The 20,095-nt window shown below is 43.0% G+C and overlaps 1 protein-coding gene across 3 annotated transcripts; it reads right to left on the bottom strand.

Annotated features, from left to right (window-relative positions):
• Positions 1-222: 222 nt before the first annotated feature.
• On the bottom strand, positions 223-19,543 carry LOC112249288 (plakophilin-3). Of its 3 annotated transcripts, none has more exons than XM_024419096.2 (14): positions 19,429-19,543; positions 18,392-18,569; positions 11,221-11,309; positions 9,898-10,574; positions 9,631-9,754; positions 9,224-9,428; positions 4,387-4,561; positions 4,168-4,285; positions 3,614-3,778; positions 3,275-3,454; positions 2,979-3,132; positions 2,627-2,822; positions 2,424-2,511; positions 223-959 (listed from the first exon to the last, which is right to left on the bottom strand). In XM_024419096.2, exons 1-14 carry the CDS (start codon positions 19,432-19,434, stop codon positions 918-920), a joined length of 2,397 nt encoding a protein of 798 aa, XP_024274864.2. In that variant the 5' UTR covers positions 19,435-19,543; the 3' UTR covers positions 223-917. The 3 variants fall into 3 exon arrangements, with proteins under 3 accessions (XP_024274864.2, XP_024274865.2, XP_024274863.2); XM_024419097.2 differs by lacking the exon at positions 19,429-19,543 and adding an exon at positions 18,664-18,793; XM_024419095.2 differs by lacking the exon at positions 19,429-19,543 and having other exon boundaries at positions 18,392-18,793.
• Between the last annotated feature and the right edge of the window lie 552 nt (positions 19,544-20,095).

Raw genomic sequence — 20,095 nt, 5'->3', positions numbered from 1 at the left:
AGTACTGTAAAGTCTGCTTTCATAATCAGCACTTTATTTAGGTGTCATTATTACAAATTATTTCTTAGTCATAAATGACAAGGGTGAGGGAATTTAAGAGGCAGGGAACGTTTACGATTACTAACCATTATGAAACAATTTAGCACAGATCTGTGAAAGAAGGGTAAGATAATGATAATTTTATTTTAATTTGCAAAGGATACACTGGGAACAACTGCCTGGTCATGTCAGATGCTGTTTATTGTTAGTTATTTGGGGTGGAAATAAACACAGAAGAGGCTCCTTGGATGGAGCCGGTAAACATTGTTTCACCATGAAGTGGAGACTGGGGTGATTAAAAGCAGGGGCTCTTTAAAATGCTCTGGTGATTATTAGGTCAAATGGGAGTTTGGAGGTCACCCATCCTGTATCTTGTCTTTCAGTGAAGCATCCATGTACTGTAGAACTAATAACATCTAGAGGGTTGTATTCACAGTATGTCTGTAGGAATGCAGGTTGAGCCCATATGGTACCAGAGATGAAAAGAGGCATCCAATGCCTTTTACGGGATGAGTCCACTAAGCAAACATTCACACATATGCATGCACACAGGCATGCACCACGCACACGCACACACACCGTCCTGAAGTGAAGATTCCTCAGTCATCCAACACACTCTCATGACAATACAAATATTAAGCTGGTAAAGCAGTCCATTTTGAAAGACCAATAAAATGTGATAATTAAAAAAAAATATTGAGTAAAGAAAAGCTGCTTCTCCTCAGTCCATGGCGGCCGGTAAATACATTCAGAATAATTCAGGTTCCATCAATGCATCATTTGAGACCAGAGGTGTCAGGTTCATTGTGGGGGTCCTCCTGCTGGCTCTACCAACAGGTCCAGAATATGAATCCAGTCAACGGGCCAAGCCTTCTGTTCTAAATGGCCGTGTCGGTGAAGTCACACTTCGTGAACCCTTTCTGTAAAACACAAGGGAGAAGGCCACTTAGATAGAGCAGTCTGTTTTTAGAAAGGGTAAATAGTAGGCCCAGGACGATACCAGTATCACAATATTTTTGTTCCATGGCAAAAATGAAAACACAAAGCAGATCAAACACTTTGCTCCTTTAAAAACCTGCTTTCTGTGAAATAGTGTTGTGCTATAGCTGGGAAAATCAATACATGTGACTGCATGACAACATCCTGATGTTTGTTTCCAACATTAGGGCTAAAGAAGTTAAATCCACTTGTTTCCTTGCCACGATACTAAATAGTATCAAATAAATCTAATCCAATGGTATTTGTCCCATGCGCCGAATACAACAGGTGTAGACTTTACAGTGAAATGCTTACTTACGAGCCCTTCCCCAACAATGCAGAGTTAAAAAGAACGAAAAGGCCAGTGGAGGCTGCTGAGGGGAGGACTGCTATTAATAATGGCTGGAATGGAGTCAATGGAATGGTGTCAAACACATCAAACGTGGTTTCCATATGGTTGATATCATTCCATTGGATCCATTTCAACCATTATAATGAGCCATCCTCCCCTCAGCAGCTTCCACTGATGTAGGTAGGGGTAAAAGTGAATAAATAAATAATAAGGTGTCAATGTAAATAATCCAGGTAGCCAGTATATTAACTGTTCAGCAATCTTATGGTTTGGGGGTAGAAGATGTTCAGGAGCCTTTTGGTCACAGACGCTCTTGTACCACCTGCTATGAGGTAGAGAGAACAGTCTATGACAATTTTTCACGATTCTGGTATCGTCCCAAACAGTGTTTACAAGTGTCAACTGAAGATTGTTTTTTTCTCTGTGCAAAATATCAGACAGCCATTATCTTGCAAGAGACAATCAATGGCTGCTCCCAGCATTCCACTGCCAGATTCCAAACATACCATTTAACTGACCATCCAAGGAAACAAGGGATTAGACACTGCACTACAAACTCAAGTAGCACTATAGCACAAATGAGAGGACTGTCCAGCTGCCAACCACCAAGCCAAGGTGTTTTACTGGTCCTGTTCAATAAACCCCAAAACAACTCAAGCAAAGAAAACCATGATATAAAAGCTAGTCTAAATATATAACTGATAACAGATAACTAGATTGTATAAACTTGAACTGATAACTGTAGTACCTGCACAGAATGAGGATTCCTAAGGGCCACAAGAAAAATTAACTTCCATTAAAATGTAATAATTAACTTTAGTGAAAATATGTGCCAAAGAACTATGGGGGATATCAGTGGATCCAGGGGAGGGGAGAATGCTGAGAACAAAAAAAAAAGAAGAATAAAAAAAGTTAGACTAACCATTAGAGGCCACAAAGAAAATAAAGAACCAGAGGGCCATGCACAATGGAAGAGGCCAAAGAGCCCCCCACCCCGTTCCTGCTCTCCAATCCCATCTAGCACAATGTCTATGTTAAATGGTGTTAGCCTCACCTGTTTATAATCTTTATGCAGCTTGTTGTACTGGAACATGTTGAGGAGTACCGTGGAAGCAGCCTTGGCAGCCTTCAGCTTCCCTGAGCTATAGTAGGAGAAAAACATAGTCAAACAACATGAGCCAGACAGGAAATTGGAAATAAAAAGCAGACACAATGAATAACAAAAACCAAGATCACTGAGAGACAAGATTCACTAACCTGCTATTGTGGGAAGACTTGATTGCAACAAGTTTGGGGAGTCCATCAAAGAAGGTGATGTCTCTCGCTGCTAGTGAGCTGCCTGCAACCAGGTTGTTGAGGATCCCACATATGTTGACCACCACTTCACCTGAAGGTTCCTTCTGGTGGCCATCACTGGGGAGCTTGGTCACCAGAACGTTCACTACCTTCGTAGCTGGAGGTCAGAAGGGTGAGATGTAGCCATTCTTTAAAGTCTCCTTATAAGGGGAATTACTGTGATTAATATGAATGGAATGGATGGATACAAGGTTGTGGGCAGGAGAGACAGAGGTAGAAAGGAACAATGTGGGTACTGGGGGTTGTGTCTCACCCATGTCGTTCTTGTTTCTGCTGTGTCGGGACAGGTTCCACAGGAGGCCAGTGAGGGAACACATCTCCTGGTCACTTTGTGTCTGCAGGAGGTCCAGGACCACAGGCAGCATCCGCTCCTGCTCTAAAGCCACCCAACTCAGCACTGACGCCCACTGATACACAAGGAGGAAGAGGAATTCAACGCTAGTGTTGAGTACATTTTCATTGAACTGTAAATCTGAATGAAGCATAAGTAGCCTGTCATGGTGAAAGTGATGGCTAGGTCAGCCAGTGGGGGAGAGGAGTGGGACCTACCCTGGTCTCTCTGGCTGTGATGTTCTGCAGGGCCCCTGCTGCAGCCTCTCGTGTTGCCGTGTTGGCCTCATAGTGCTGAAGCACGCGGTTATACAGCCCCACCACCTGGGGGTGCCACAGCCACTCCGCCCCCTTCGGCTGCTTAGCCACCTCTGAGGTGGACAGTTCCTGGTTCCGTCGCTATAGAGATCAGGGGGAGAGATTCATTACAGAAAAAATATATCATGGTTCCATATCCATCAGGATTGCATGACGACATACTGTACATGTTTCAGTGTCTTGATGTTTAGCCGTAACTTGATATTTCCTTTGGGTTTGCCTTGTGTAAATGACACCTACCTCTTTTGCCTTCTTGCTCTGTGGGGTGAAACAGCCAATGGACTCAGTCCCAGTAGTGGCTCTGGCCCACGTAGGCCCCTCCAGTCGCAGTAGGGTTGAGGGAGGTATCTCACTGTACAGCTGATAAGACAGGTTCCTCAGGACACACACTGCATTCTCTACACCCTGCAGGCACATACAAAGAAGGAGGGGGGGAGAGAAGGAGGGAGCGAGAGAAAGAGAGCGAGAGGGTGAGATAGAAACACTGGTGGCCATTGTGTCTCTCAGAGCAGCCTGCGTTACATAAGGCATAGCAGATAGGCCACAGCATGATCAGTCTGGCTGTCTGGTAGATAGCACAAACAGTACCACTAATGATGAACTGTACAGATACTTTGATTGGCGCTCACTCTACCCCAGCTGAACCAATGAGTTGCTGAAGCCTATCGTATTTAAGATCAAATCAAATGAGATATTAAATCAGGGAAAAGGGTTTGACCTGAAAGAACATGCCCAGAAAAATAATCAAGTTTTGAAACAAACAATGTGACATAGGTAGAGCAGTTGAGGTGTACTTTGTCCTCTGATTTCTCATCCTGAAGGGAGTTCTGGATGTAGGCCACCAGCGAGTCCACCAGCCCTCGCATGTCTCTCATCTGCTGCCTCGTCCTCTCATTCACTGAGCTCAGGTTCCTGAACAGAGGAAGAGATTACAGAGAAGTTGTATACAGTACATGTATCAGTCTGTGTACAGTGTGTATGCATACAACATGTAGGCAGATATGTATAGCTACCTCAGGCAGCCTGAGATGTTGTAGAAGATGTCTGCCTCAGATGGACTCTGACGGATCAGCTCTGAATCTCCACCACTGCACAGGGGCACCAGCACCCTCTCTGTGAGCTCACTCAATGTCTCTCTGGCCAACTTCTCCTTCAGACTCTCCTTAGAGGACATGTTCCACAGAATACCTGCAGGACAGACAGAGGAGAGAGAGGGTCTATTGAACCACTCCGTCGCATACACTAAAACGGCCTCTATGACCAGGATAGAGTGTGTGCTGATTACCTGACATCCAAATGATTTAACTTCAATAGGTCTAAATAATCACTATTAACACAGTGGGATTCATGTCATTTGATGCCAAAGTAAACCCTTGGGAGCCTATTTTCTATGTGGCCAATAATATCTGATGTATCAATATCAAATGTATTGTTATTTTGTCACATGTGCCAAATACAACAGTGAAATGCTTACTTAGAAGCTCTTAACCAACAATGCAGTTTTAAGAAAATAAAAGTGTTAGGACAGTATTTACTAAAATAAACTTGAAATAAAAAATTAATAATTGAAATAAAAAATAAGACAAATTGAGAAAATAACAAATAATTAAGGAGCAACAAAAAAGTAACAGTAGCAAGGCTATATACAGGGGGTACCGGTCCAGAGTCAATCTGCGGGGGTAGTGGTTAGTCGAGGTAATTGAGGTAATATGTACATGTAGATAGAGGTAAAGTGACTATGCATGGATAATAAACAGAGAGCATCAGTGTAAAAATGAAGGGGGGCAATGCTAATAGTCCGGGTAGCCATTTGATTAGCTGTTCAGGAGTCTAATGGCTTGGGGGCAGAAGCTGTTAGAAGCCTTTTGGACCTTCTACGGATCTGTAATGGGAAATATTATTTCTAAACTCAGCAAAAAAAAGAAACGTCTTCTCACTATCAACTGCTTTTATTTTCAGCAAACTTAACATGTGTAAATATTTGTATCAACATAACAAGATTCAACAACTGAGACATGAACTGAACAAGTTCCACAGACATGTGACTAACAATCGCCAGCTGCATTAAGTACTGCAGTGCATCTCCTGCTTATGGACTGCACCAGATTTGCAAGTTCTTGCTGTGAGATGTTACCCCACTCTTCCATCAAGGTACCTGCAAGTTCCCGGACATTTCTGGGGGGAATGGCCCCTAGCCCTCACCCTCCGATCCAACAGGTCTCAATGGGACAACCATCACCCCTGGTGAGACAAAACCGTGACTCGTCAGTGAAAAGCACTTTTTCCAGTCCTGTCTGGTCCAGCGACGGTGAGGACCTGGTGAGGACCTGCCCTACAAGCCCTCAGTCCAGCCTCTCTCAGCCTATTGCGGACAGTCTGAGCACTGATGGGGGGATTGTGCGTTCCTGGTGTAACTCGGGCAGTTGTTGCCATCCTGTACCTGTCCCGCAGGTGTGATGTTTAGATGTAACGACACCTGCACAGGATCGGTACATGTGGTCTGCCACTGTGAGGACGATCAGCTGTCCGTCCTGACTCCCTGTAGCACTGTCTTAGGCATCTCACAGTACGGACATTGCAATTTATTGCCCTGGACACATCTGCAGTCCTCATGCCTCCTTGCAGCATGCCTAAGGCATGTTCACATAGATGAGCAGGGACCCTAGGCATCTTTCTTTTGGTGTTTTTCCCTTTTCGCCAGAGCGGAAGATCCCAATCACGTTCTGCTTGTGTGTTTCTTTACCTCTACTTTACTCACCAGTTTTTGTGGTCACCCTCCCTTCACATTTCTCACTGTCAGTCTTGAATTATGATTATTTTACAGGTGAAGTTTACATGTGAAATGCCATGCAGCGTCTGCATGCCAACCATTTGATCTCAATCCAATTCATGGGGATATGCATGTATATCTTCTTTAAACAGTGAAGTAATCTACACTGTTGGTTTCAATTATATACAGTTAGCAAAAACTTTAGCAGATGGTGTTAACAAACTGTAGCTTACCTGTGTTTAGTTATCATCAAAGCACATATTTTGCCTAGTGGTGCGCATTGCTGAGTTTTGGTCACTGTCACGCCCTGATCTGTTTCACCTGTCCTTGTGATTGTCTCTACCCCCTCCAGGTGTCGCTTATTTTCCCTGGTGTATTTATCCCTATGTTTCCTGCCTTTGCCTGTTTTTTCTGGACTCCATTCTCGCCTGCCTGACCTTGGCTACCCCTTTTGGATTGTTAATAAACATCTTGGACTCTAACCATCTGCCTCCTGTGTCTGCATCTGGGTCACGTCTTGTGCCCTTATAGCCACATGAGAGAAAAATGCAACCATTTGCACAATCATCCTAAAATCTCATATGAATGTTTTTTTTTTACAGTAACGTTATACTATGCCATTATATTCAGTTATGTAGAATACTATAATTATGTGATGTTGCAGAAATTGATTCAGCCTTGATCTAACTTTATTAAACAAGCACCATTCCTGAGAGTAGTCTGTTCCCTGGGCAGCCAAAAACAAACATACATTACTATTTCTGCAAGCACAAAACTCTCTCAACTTAACTTCCTGCTGATGGGGCATCAACTGGCTTTTCATTGTATCCAAAGTGGTTGGGTAGGTTAAACCCGTTTAATATTCACACAGCAAGCAGTTTGTATTTGTATTTATTGCTGCCAAAGCAGCAGCTACTCTTCCTGATGTCGAGCTAAATTAAGGCAGTTTATACAATTTTAAAAACATTACAATACATTCACAGATTTCACAACACACTGTGTGTCCTCAGGCCCCTACTCCACCACATATCTTCAGTACTAAATCCATGTGTATGTATTGTGTATGTGTGTGTGTGCGCCAATATTTGTGTTGCTTCACAGGCCCCGCTGTTCCATAAGGTGTTTTTTTAATCTGATTTTTAAATCTAATTTTACTGCTTGCGTCAGGTATTTGATGTGGAATAGAGTTCCATGTAGTCATGGCTCTATGTAGTACTGTGTGCCTCCCATAGTCTGTTCTGGACTTGGAGACTGTGAAGAGACCTCCTGTGGCATGTCTTGTGGGGTATGCATGGGTGTCCGAGCTATGTGCCAGTAGTTTAGACAGACAGCTCGGGTCATTCAACTTGTCAATACCTCTCATAAATAAAAGTAGTGAAGAAGTCAATCTCTCCTCCACTTTCAGCCAGGAGAAATTGACATGCATATTGTTAATATTAGCTCTCTGTGTACGTCCAAGGACCAGCCGTGCTGCCCTTTTCTGAGCCAATTGCAATTTTCCTAAGTCCTTTTTCGTGGCACCTGACCATACGACTGAACAGTAGTCAAGGTGCGACAAAACTAGGGCCTGTAGGACCTGCCTTGTTAATAGTGTTGTTACTCCAAGCAGTTTTAGTCATCTCAACGTGCTCAATTTACACAAGATTTAGTTGAGGTTTAGGGTTTAGTGAGTGTTTTGTTCCAAATACAATGCTTTTAGTTTTAGAAATATTTAGGGCTAACTTATTCCTTGCCACCCACTCTGAAACTAACTGCAGCTCTTTGTTGAGTGTTGCAGTCATTTCAGTTGCTGTCGTAGCTAACGTGTATAAAGTTGAGTCATCCGCATACATAGACACTCTGGCTTTACTCAAAGTCAGTGGCATGTCGTTATTAAAAATTGAAAAAAGCAAGGGGCCTAAACAGCTACCTTGGGGAATTCCTGATTCTAACTGGATTATATTTGAGTGGCATCCATTAAAGAACACCCTCTGTGTTCTGTTAGACAAGTAACTCTTTATCCATATTATAGCAGGGGGTGTAAAGCCATAACACATATGTTTTTCCAGCAGCAGACTATAATCAATAATGTCAAAAGCTGCATTGAAGTCTAACAAGACAGCCCCCACAGTCATTTTATCATCAATTTCTCTCAGCCAATCATCAGTCATTTGTGTAAGTGCTATGCTTGTTGAGTGTCCTTCCCTATAAGCATGCTGAAATTCTGTAGTCAATTTATTTACTGTGAAATTGCATTGTATCTGGTCATTGTATCTGGCTATTTGAGCCAGTAAAGGGGGCTTTACTATTCTTGGGTAGCGGAAATACTTTAGCTTCCCTCCAGGCCTGAGGGCACATGCTCTCTAGTAGGCTTAAATTGAAGATGTGGCAAATAGGAGTGGCAATATTGTCTGCTATTATCCTCAGTAATTTTCCATCTAGATTGTCAGACCCCAGTGGCTTGTCATTGTTGATAGACAACAATCATTTTTTCACCTCTTCCACACTGACTTTACGGAATTCAAAAGTACAATTCCTGTCTTTCATAATTTGGTCCGATATACTTGGATATGTAGTGTCAGCGTTTGTTGCTGGCATGTCATCCCTAAGTTTGCTTATCTTGCCAATGAAAAAGTCATTAAAGTAGTTTGCAATATCAGTGAGCTTTGTGATCAATGAGCCATCTGATTCAATAAATGAAGAAGCCGGGTTGGCTTTTTTCCCCCAAAATGTTATTTGTCTGGACTTCTCAAAGCTGTAGAAGTAAACAGAAAATAAAACATTCACACAGTAGCAATGTTATTCATAAAACTGATAGGATATTGATATTGGTTAGAAAAAGGCAGATGATATTGATATAGATTTTCCATATCGGTGTCCATCACTACTAAAAATATATTCTATTTGGGATTTAAACTTTATTAACTTTATGCTGGACTCTAATTGAAAGAAAGTGTTTATTTGAATCTCTGATTGGGGACATGTCACTTTGACTGTTTTGCTTTTCTTGCTCTCATACTGACACAGTATTTCCTTGAACTTTAAAATGGTAACTTAGTTTGAGATCCAAACTGATTGTTAAAGAATATAGATGATATTACCAGTGATGTTCTTGCGAAGCTCCTCATCTGGTTCGTTTAGGACACTGATGAGCTTGGTTATTCCCTCGGCCTCAATGAGGGCCGCCTTGTTGTCCATGTTCTCATAGATGAGGTTGCGTGTAGCGCCTGTAGCGTAGCACTGGACCTCCTGGCTGTCACTGCTGAAGAGCTGCACCAGGGCTGGGACACCCTTCAGCAGACGCACCTGTAAACAGGGTGGGCCAGTCTATATGACTATCAGGGTGACTTACTAAGCAATAACAAGACAATCAATTATATATTACAATGGATTTTTGATAAGAGCATGGAGATCTCAATTTAGTTTAAACAGTAGGGCTGTAAATTCAATTTTGGGCAATGAAGTATGTTACTGTAAATGGCTATTATTATTGAGAAGGATCTGTTACCTGGTTCTTGGCATCACTGCTATGGTAACATTGGTGCTGGATGTAGGCTGCTCCCAGCATCTGCATGGCTGTGTTGGACATGAAGAGATAGTTGACCGCGGTGGGCATGTCTAAACTGTGCATTCTGTCCACAAACACCAGGGAGGAAAAGGAGAGTGAGGTTAATCAGAAACCTATCACAGTTATGTAAGAAGAACAGAATGTCCCTAGGGCTAAGTTGGTCCGTCTGATATTTCAAGAGATTTGAACAGTCCATGCATCTCTCACCCTCTGAGTTTCTGATTGCTGTTAGCTGAATCGCTGCCTCCATCAGGCACATCCATGCCTTTCTCCACACTCTTCATGCTGTGAAAGGAGGCCAGTCGGGGCAGGGAGTTCTGGTACTGCCCCCAGCCTCCGTACACACTGCCACTGCCCCCGCCAGACACCTGCTGCCACTGTTGCAGCCCAGACGCTGAGCTCAATTGTTGCTGCTGCTGTTGTCTGTTGTTGATGCGACTAATGGTACGGTGGGCGGGGCCTCTGTAGGAGGGCTGGTAAACTAGCTCCGCCTCTCTCCACCCACCGCTACCATCTCCCGCCAGGGTTCCACTGAGGGTGCGCCTCATCGTTGCTGGTGCAGGTATACCTCCACCATGATAGGAGTGGAACTCTATTTCCATGCCATCCCGGGCCACCCAGCTGGCCACTGGGTTGGGCTGCTGGTGGGGCAGGGTGAACAGGCCTCCTACACCTTGGACCACCGCCTCTTGGTCAGCCTGACAAACTGATCTGGACCTGGCGGTCCTCGTCCGGCTGGTCTGGTAGCCACCCAGCTGGATGTCGTCATGGTGGAGGTAGCCAATGTTGACTGGAGGCTGGCTGATTCTATATCTGGGTCCTAACTCCACCGCTGAGCGAGACGAGTACCCACCTCCCAAGTACTGCTGGGATACCGGGGGCATCTCGAGGACATACAGAGAGAACACTGTTACACTTAACTATCTACACTATAAAAATCCAGAAAAAGCAAACATTGGCCAAACTGTCTAGTTTAAAAATTAGGTCATGGTTAAGATGTTTTTAAAACATTGGCCAAACTGTCTAGTTTAAAAATGAGGTAATGGGTAAGATGTTTTTAAAACATTGGCCAAACTGTCTAGTTTAAAAATTAGGTCATGGTTAAGATGTTTTTAAAACATTGGCCAAACTGTCTAGTTTAAAAATTAGGTCATGGTTAAGATGTTTTTGAATCATTGGCCTAACTGTCTAGTTTAAAAATGAGGTCATGGTTAAGATGTTTTTAGACTCTTTGGGCAGTAGAATCCTGTACAGAGATGTTTGTTCCTGTGTCTCATCTAAACATAGTTATGGTAGGATCCTGTGAAATACTGCATGTATGTGCTGTGAGGGTGCAGCTGTGAAGTGTGTCACTATGGTAGGACTGTGGAGTTTATTTTTTAACACATCTCTCCTGGTTTAGAAGGGACAAAGGTGGCATGGCAATCAGCTAGAAAAGTAGGACTTTGGGGCTGTTGGATTAGGGTTTATCATGAAGGCAAAAATAAACACAACTGAACATTAGAAAATATGAAGTCCTACCGTACTCACCTTCATGGTCCAGCTCCCTGTGTTATACACCATTGACTTAGAGCTGAATCCGGGGTTGTACGTGTTATATCTCATTGTGCCACCATGGTCTACATGTGGATAGAGAAAGACTTTGTCTTAGACAGAGAATGCAACCACCACATTCTCCTGAGATTACCACTTTGTAATTAGTCTAATTACATTTTAATGAAGTTATAACGTGTCTTGTTCTTGTTACCACAAAGTGTGACCAATGATGACTGATTAGCTTCTTGACACTTTCTTTGCTATTTGGACTCATGGTTACTATGTTTGTGCATGAAAAACAACAACAATATCAGCCTCAGTTGTACACCAAGACAAGCAGCAAACATGTAGAAATGTAAACACACACCCAGGGAGATATTGCACAATACCTCATGTTTGAGAGGGGATTAGCCTAAAACTGGAGCTGCACTGTACTGAGATATAGAAACATTGAGGGAAGAATCAAGATCATGTTGGACTAAGCAAGCAGGGTAGTATACCTTTGGGAGACTCTTTGTTTTGTGAGAGAGAGTGCCTAACAGGACATAAAAATCTAATTTTCTTACTGTGTATACAAGCACTGTATGTTTTGACTGTATAACCATGGCAACAGTGTGATAATATGATGTTGTAAGTCATTTGAGACCGTATTATCTATCTACAGTATTATCTATAGCCCCCTGTTGAGTTTGAATAGGAGTTGCCATAACATAAGCTTTTGTCAAATAAACTATGCATTATATTCCCAATATCCCCTCCATTATGAGTTTTACTTACACACACATACACACACACACACACGAATATGATCAATTGTTGGGAATGTACTTTACTGCTGAGTGGAATAGGCCTACTATCACTGTATGTTTTCAATCCAAAAAACGTTCTTAATTAGTTTATAACAGCACTATAATTAACAGTATAGTTTTCCCAACCCAAGTTGTTTGCCTTCTCATTGCAAAACACAGGCAGCTGACTGATTTATGTGTTGGTTTCACGTAGTTCTTTTTGAGACGCCATCTGACCACAATATCCAACCCGACCCACTCAACCCTGTCCAAAATAGAACATGAGCTGAGCAGCTTGGTGCTACTGATAACCCATTCTGAAGAGCTGAATGTATGGAACATTCGTGTCCAACCATCAGAGGGTCCCACTTTTTTTAATCAGAGCATTATGTTATCAATATCCACCATGACTAGCAGTTCAAAACTACCATTATACTTTATCATATTATGCTGTATTGTGCATCATTTCCCTCCCTAATCCTGTAAAAAAAACAATGTCATAAAGTGTCAACTATCTGAAATTGACATGCTCAAAACATTGCCCACTAAACTAGCTACCTGAGGATATCATTCTAATGTTAAAAAAAATAAACATTCTCCAACTGTGTAACCATTTTGAGGAATCCAGCTAAATATTCCTTCTATTAGTATTGGGCATGAAATAATCTTTAAAAGTGTTAAATCAGTCAGCACAAGGATTAAAAGCTCAGAGACTAAATACTACCCTTTTCTTCAATAATTAGCTGAGTTGATCCTCTGTGAGCCTTATGAGCCATGTGACTGTTACTTGTTCATACTGTATAGGCATCAAGCCTCGGGTGCCATAGCCTTGTAAGATGTGAATGACAAACCCATGAAAAGGAATGTATCACTCACATAATATGGCTCATTGCCACATGCAGTGATATTTCCTGGCTGTGACTAAATGTTTTATTTACTGCTTTAGCACACTCTGCAAACCCAGATGTTCTAGCCGTGTCTGAATCCTGGCTTAGGAAGACCACCAAAAATTCTGAAATCTCCATTCCAAACTACAATATTTTCAGACAAGATAGAACAACCAAAGGGGGCGGTGTTGCAATCTACTGCAGAGATAGCCTGCAGAGTTCTGTCCTACAGAGTTCTGTCCTACTATCCAGGTCTGTACCCAAACAATTTGAACTTCTACTTTTAAAAATCCACCTCTCTAAAAACAAGTCTCTCACTGTTGCCACCTGCTATAGACCACTCTCCGCCCCCAGCTGTGCTCTGGACACCATATGTGAACTGATTGCCCCCCATCTATCTTCAGAGCTCGTGCTGCTAGGCGACCTAAACTGGAACATGCTTAACACCCCAGCCATCCTACAATCTAAGCTTGATGCCCTCCATCTCACATAAATGACCAATGAACCTACCTGGTACCACCCCAAAGCCGTAAACACGGGCACCCTCATAGATATCATCCTAACCAACTTGCCCTCTAAATACACCTCTACTTTTTTCAACCAAGATCTCAGCAATCACTGCCTCATTGCCTGCATCTGTAATGGGTCAGCGGTCAAACAACCTCCACTCATCACTGTCAAACGCTCCCTGAAACACTTCAGCGAGCAGGCTTTTCTTATCGACCTGGCTGGGGTATCCTGGAAGGACATTGACTTCATCCCGTCAGTAGAGGTTGCCTGGTTATTTTTTTTAAATGCCTTCCTCACCATCTTAAATAAGCATGCCCCTTTCAAGAAATTTAGAACCAGGAACAGATATAGCCCCTGGTTCTCTCCAGACCTGACTGCCCTTAACCAACACAAAAACATCCTATGGCGTTCTGCATTAGCATCGAATAGCCCCTGTGATATGCAACTTTTCAGGGAAGCTAGAAACCAATACACACAGGCAGTTAGAAAAGCCAAGGCTAGCTTTTTCAAGCAGAAATTTGCTTCCTGCAACACAAACTCAAAAGATCTGGGACACTGTAAAGTCCATGGAGAATAAGAACACCTCCTCCCAGCTGCCCACTGCACTGAGGATAGGAAACACTGTCACCACCGATAAATCCACTATAATTGAGAATTTCAATAAGCATTTTTCTACAGCTGGCCATGCTTTCCACCTCGCTACCCCTACCCCGGTCAACAGCACTGCACCCCCCACAGCAACTCGCCCACGTCTTCCCCATTTCTCCTTCTCCCAAATCCAGTCAGCTGATGTTCTGAAAGAGCTGCAAAATCTGGACCCCTACAAATCAGCCGGGCTAGACGATCTGGACCCTTTCTTTCTAAAATTATCTGCCGAATTTGTTGTAACCCCTATTACTAGCCTGTTCAACCTCTCTTTCGTGTCGTCTGAGATTCCCAAAGATTGGAAAGCAGCTGTGGTCATCCCCCTCTTCAAAGGGGGGGACACTCTTGACCCAAACTGCTACAGACCTATATCTATCCTACCCTGCCTTTCTAAGGTCTTCGAAAGCCAAGTCAACAAACAGATTACCGACCATTTCGAATCCCACCATACCTTCTCCGCTATGCAATCTGGTTTCAGAGCTGGTCATGGGTGCACCTCAGCCACTCTCAAGGTCCTAAACGATATCTTAACCGCCATCGATAAGAAACAATACCGTGCAGGCGTATTCATTGACCTGGCCAAGGCTTTCGACTCTGTCAATCACCACATCCTCATCGGCAGACTCGATAGCCTTGGTTTCTCAAATGATTGCCTCGCCTGGTTCACCAACTATTTCTCTGATAGAGTTCAGTGTGTCAAATCGGAGGGCCTGTTGTCCGGGCCTCTGGCAGTTTCTATGGGGGTCTAAGCAACGGTCGCACACAGGGTTCATTTCTTGGACCGACTATCTTCTTTGTATATATCAATGATGTCGCTCTTGCTGCTGGTGAGTCTCTGATCCATCTCTACACAGATGACACCATTCTGTATACTTCTGGCCCTTCTTTGGACTCTGTGTTAACAACCCTCCAGACAAGCTTCAATGACATACAACTCTCCTTCCGTGGCCTCCAATTGCTCTTAAATACAAGTAAAACTAAATGCATGCTCTTCAACCGATCGCTGCCTGCACCTGTCCGCCCGTCCAACATCACTACTCTGGATGGTTCTGACTTAGAATATGTGGACAACTACAAATTCCTAGGTGTCTGGTTAGACTGTAAACTCTCCTTCCAGACTCACATCAAACATCTCCAATCCCAAGTTAAATCTAGAATTGGCTTCCTATTTCGCAAAAAAGCCTCCTTCACTCATGCTGCCAAACATACCCTTGTAAAACTGACCATCCTACCGATCCTCGACTTCGGCGACGTCATCTACAAAACAGCCTCCAATACCCTATTCAATAAATTGGATGCAGTCTATCACAGTGCCATCCGTTTTGTCACCAAAGCCCCATATAATACCCACCACTGTGACCTGTACGCTCTCGTTAGCTGGCCCTCGCTTAATTCTCGTCGCCAAACCCACTGGCTCCAGGTCATCTTACAAGACCCTGCTAGGTAAAGTGTGGTGTCAGGAAAATAACCTCACACTCAACGTCAACAAAACTAAGGAGATGATTGTGGACTTCAGGAAACAGCAGAGGGAACACCCCCCTATCCACATCGATGGAACAGTAGTGGAGAGGGTAGCAAGTTTTAAGTTCCTCGGCATATACATCACAGACAAACTGAATTGGTCCACTCACACAGACAGCATCGTGAAGAAGGCAAAGCAGCTCCTCTTCAACCTCAGGAGGCTGAAGAAATTCGGCTTGTCACCAAAAGCACTCACAAACTTCTACAGATGCACAATCGAGAGCATCCTGGCGGGCTGTATCACCGCCTGGTACGGCAACTGCTCCGCCCTCAACCGTAAGGCTCTCCAGAGGGTAGTGAGGTCTGCACAACGCATCACCGGGGGCAAACTACCTGCCCTCCAGGACACCTACACCACCCGATGTTACAGGAAGGCCATAAAGATCATCAAGGACATCAACCACCCGAGACACTGCCTGTTCACCCCGCTATCATCCAGAAGGCGAGGTCAGTACAGGTGCATCAAAGCTGGGACCGAGAGACTGAAAAACAGCTTCTATCTCAAGGCCATCAGACTGTTAAACAGCCACCACTAACATTGAGTGGCTGCTGCCAACACACTGACACTGACTCAACTCCAGCCACTTTAATAATGGGAATTGATGGGAAATGATGTAAATATATCACTAGCCACTTTAAACAATGCTACCTTATATAATGTTACTTACCCTACATTATTCATCTCATATGCATACGTATATACTGTACTCTATATCATCGACTGTATCCTTATGTAATACATGTATCACTAGCCACTTTAACTATGCCACTTTGTTTACATACTCATCTCATATGTATATACTGTACTCGATACCATCTACTGTATCTTGCCTATGCTGCTCTGTACCATCACTCATTCATATATCCTTATGTACATATTCTTTATCCCCTTACACTGTGTATAAGACAGTAGTTTTGGAATTGTTAGTTAGATTACTTGTTGGTTATTACTGCATTGTCGGAACTAGAAGCACAAGCATTTCGCTACACTCGCATTAACATCTGCTAACCATGTGTATGTGACAAATCAAATTTGATTTGATTTAAAGTCCCCCCTTATCTCACCTCGCTGGTCACCATAGCAGCACCCACCTGTAGCACGCGCTCCAGCAGGTATATCTCTCTGATCACCCCCAAAACCAATTCTTACTTTGGCCGCCTCTCCTTCCAGTTCTCTGCTGCCAATGACTGGAACGAACTGCAAAAATCTCTGAAACTGGAAACACAGCCCCCTCACTAGCTTTAAGCACCAGCTGTCAGAGCAGCTCACATATTACTGCACCTGTACATAGCCCATCTATAATTCAGCCCAAACAACTACCTCTCCCCCTACTGTATTTATTTAGCTCCTTCGCACCCCTATTATTTCTATCTCTACTTTGCACATTCTTCCACTGCAAATGTACCACTCCAGTGTTTATTTTTTACTTGCTATATTTTATTTACTTTGCCACCATGGACTTTTTTGCCTTTACCTCCCTTATCTCACCTCATTTGCTCACATTGTATATAGACTTATTTTTCTACTGTATTATTGACTATGTTTGTTTTACTCCATGTGTAACTCTGTGTTGTTGTACCTGTCGAACTGCTTTGCTTTATCTTGGCCAGGCCGCAATTGTAAATGAGAACTTGTTCTCAACTTGCCTACCTGGTTAAATAAAGGTTAAATAAATAAAACATGTATGCTTTTTCAGAATATCACATCTTCTGTGTATAAGTAACTTTTTATATACAGAATTACTGTTTGGCATCTGGCAAGACAGATTGAATGCTTTACTGGTTTGCCATAGCATCTGTTGACACCATGACTGCAGATGTGAGGACCATTGGTCAGATCACTCCGATGTGTTACCTTGCCCCTTGTTATGGATACAGTTATCCTGTGTGTGTGTGTGTATCCTGTGTGTGTGTTTCTTTTCTCTCCATCTCCCCTCACAGGCGAAAATCATCACTCCCCAATCAGTCAACAATCAATCATCAATCAGAAGACACACCTCCTCCTGTTTCCTACCCAATCACAGTTCCTTCCCCATGGTTTAAAAACCCCATCATTTGTTTGCTCTAGAGCTCAATCTCTCTGTAAATGCCATGTCTGTAGGTCTCTGTGTTTCACTCTCGCTTTGTGTCTTAACCTCTCTTTTGTTTGAGCACCTCCATAGCACTTTGTCATCACCTGTGAGTATTGTTTTTGGTTATGGTGTTTGTTTGTTGCTGGTGGGAAAAGGGGGAAACCAAGACAAGTCGCCCATGGGCATACACTACCCTTAGGTGAACTTTGTTAAATACACTAGTTAGAACTGGGCGGACCACCCACTGTATTTTTGGTTAGTTAGCTGTTGTTAAAGTAGGCTAGTCTAGCTTAGGGGTGTTTTTGTATATTTATTATTTTCTTTCCTTGGGTCCAGCTCAGCCCCTTTTCCTGCCTCCCCCCATTACCGTGTGTTTATAAATAAACCTGGAGTTTGACGGTAGATTTCTGTTGTCGTTATTTCGTTCACACTTTTACTTTGTCACAATAATAATTTGCATGACTTATGTTACGGGTCTCATTACCACCCCCTAGACTGTCGGGCCAAAAGGGATTCGTAACACCCCTGCATGTTATGAAATACCTGCAGGCCTGCATTTTCATGCCGCTATACCTTAATATGACTAGTTACACCACACTATAAACCCTTAAAGAATTCCAATTTTTTAAAATTAGTGTCTGGTCTACACACCGCTGGTAATTCGTGTGCTTTTAAATTGAAAAACAAATGCCTCACATTTCTAAAATGGGACACAGGCTAAAACGTAAAATAAGTTGCCCACCTGGGGAAATGCAGTTCGAGACGTTCAGCCGTGTGAGGGTAGAATACTTCTTTTCGGCGAGGCGCAAATTGACTTGTTGTTGAACCCTCTTAGCCCTTTCCACCTCGTCCATTATGGAACCCCTCGGTCCCAGCTGCACATCGGACGGGACTGCATAAGTGGTGACCGCGGTGATGGGCTGTAGGGCGGACAGAAAACAGCTCTCTGAAGCAACGGTCGCACTCATTGCGATAACCACAAATTGAAACAATCATTTAAAATTGACAGAGGACCTTCAAATAGAGTCCCTAGTTATTATGTGTAAATGACGCCCAACTCCTATGTATAAAGTGGCAGGCTCATGCACTCAATAATTCCCAAAGGCACGCAGACCACCCTGCCACACTTCTTTCTGAATGTATGCTTGCCTCCTCCAGCCAAACGCTAGGAGGAGTTATTTGATGTCACGCAGTCTTACATTGGCAACACATAGGCTACTGCAGCAGCTGTAGCATAATATACTAGGAGAATGTTTCAATTAAAGCTGGAATCTTTAGTTTCAACATACATTTTTGGATATAAATTAAAGGAACTGTTCCAGTGAGAATCGAAATGGTAAAAGTTCACATTCTGTTAACTCATATGTTGACTTATTCTATCCTCATATATACTCGTATTTGTGGCCAAAGCATAAAACACTTCAAAAAACCCACCTCAAACTTGTAGGCTATAAGCGGTCTACTGGCATGATTATTTTTAATGACTGGTATATGCCCACAATATTCTGGTCTTGTTTTTCCCTCGCTACTGAATTGATGTGAATTGAATTGAAGTTAATAATTAGCCTATGAATTAGCTATGAAACGACAGGACATTTGAGACCATGTCATCTCCTTCTGAACCAACATTGCATACCTTACCATCTTTGACCCATGCCCAGTTTTAGGTACCTAATGTAGCCGTGGTGCAAGATACAATAAGACACTCACAAGGCTTACATGTATCATTATCCCATCAGATAATCCAAAATCACAACATAGTCAGATTAAGGGACTCACCATCATAATAGGTTTAAGGAGCCTTTGCCAGAGTGTTTAAAATATTTTCTGTCTTTCCGTATTCCTTCTACCTACAGTTAGCTCTAGTCTGTCTGTTCTCTTTTAGGGAGGTGGTGGTTTTAGACTGAGTGCTGAGCTCTGAGGGCTCACCCCTATTTAACCCTTCCCTTATACTCCACGTCCTGGCCCGATTTTAGATGAAGATGGGAGTATGGGTTTGGGATGAAGACAGAGAGAAAGATGAGTCAAAGAGGAGAGGCTGGGTTAGAAGTGAAGATGTGAGAACATATTTTAACCAAATGTGTCTAAATGAATCACAAACTGTCAGGGCCCAAAATTGTTATAGTGATATCAATGGGTTTCATGTCAGTGTACTGGTTCTGTTTGGTGAAGATTTTGTATGAATGTGTGGTTGGGTTGGACCAGAGGGTTAAAAGTGTTGACCTTAGCATAGCCTGCACTGTATGTCATTAACTTTCTCTCATGAACAGGCTGCTGTCATTGATTATGTAGTCAATCAATCAATCAGATGTATTTATAAAGCCCTTCTTACATCAGCTGATATCTCAAAGTGCTGTACAGAAACCCAGCCTAAAACCCCAAACAGCAAGCAATGCAGGTGTAGAAGCACAGTGGCTAGGAAAAACTGCCTAGAAGGCCAGAACCT

The sequence above is a fragment of the Oncorhynchus tshawytscha genome, linkage group LG04 (assembly GCF_018296145.1).
Source record: "Oncorhynchus tshawytscha isolate Ot180627B linkage group LG04, Otsh_v2.0, whole genome shotgun sequence".
NCBI lineage: Eukaryota > Metazoa > Chordata > Actinopteri > Salmoniformes > Salmonidae > Oncorhynchus > Oncorhynchus tshawytscha.
The sequence above is the reverse complement of the archived record's forward strand: the minus strand, read 5'-3'. Positions and strand labels throughout refer to the sequence as shown.

What these genes read in the sequence shown, in the direction of transcription:
- LOC112249288 (XM_024419095.2), bottom strand. Translation starts at nt 18,617, where the DNA reads ATGAGTGCGACCGTTGCTTCAGAGAGCTGTTTTCTGTCCGCCCTACAG. An exon ending in TCACAGCCAGAGAGACCAGG is followed by an intron (nt 3,133 to 3,274) that starts GTAGGTCCCACT and finishes CTTGTGTATCAG; the next exon opens with TGGGCGTCAGTGCTGAGTTG. An exon ending in TGCATAAAGATTATAAACAG is followed by an intron (nt 960 to 2,423) that starts GTGAGGCTAACA and finishes TGTGTTTTACAG; the next exon opens with AAAGGGTTCACGAAGTGTGA.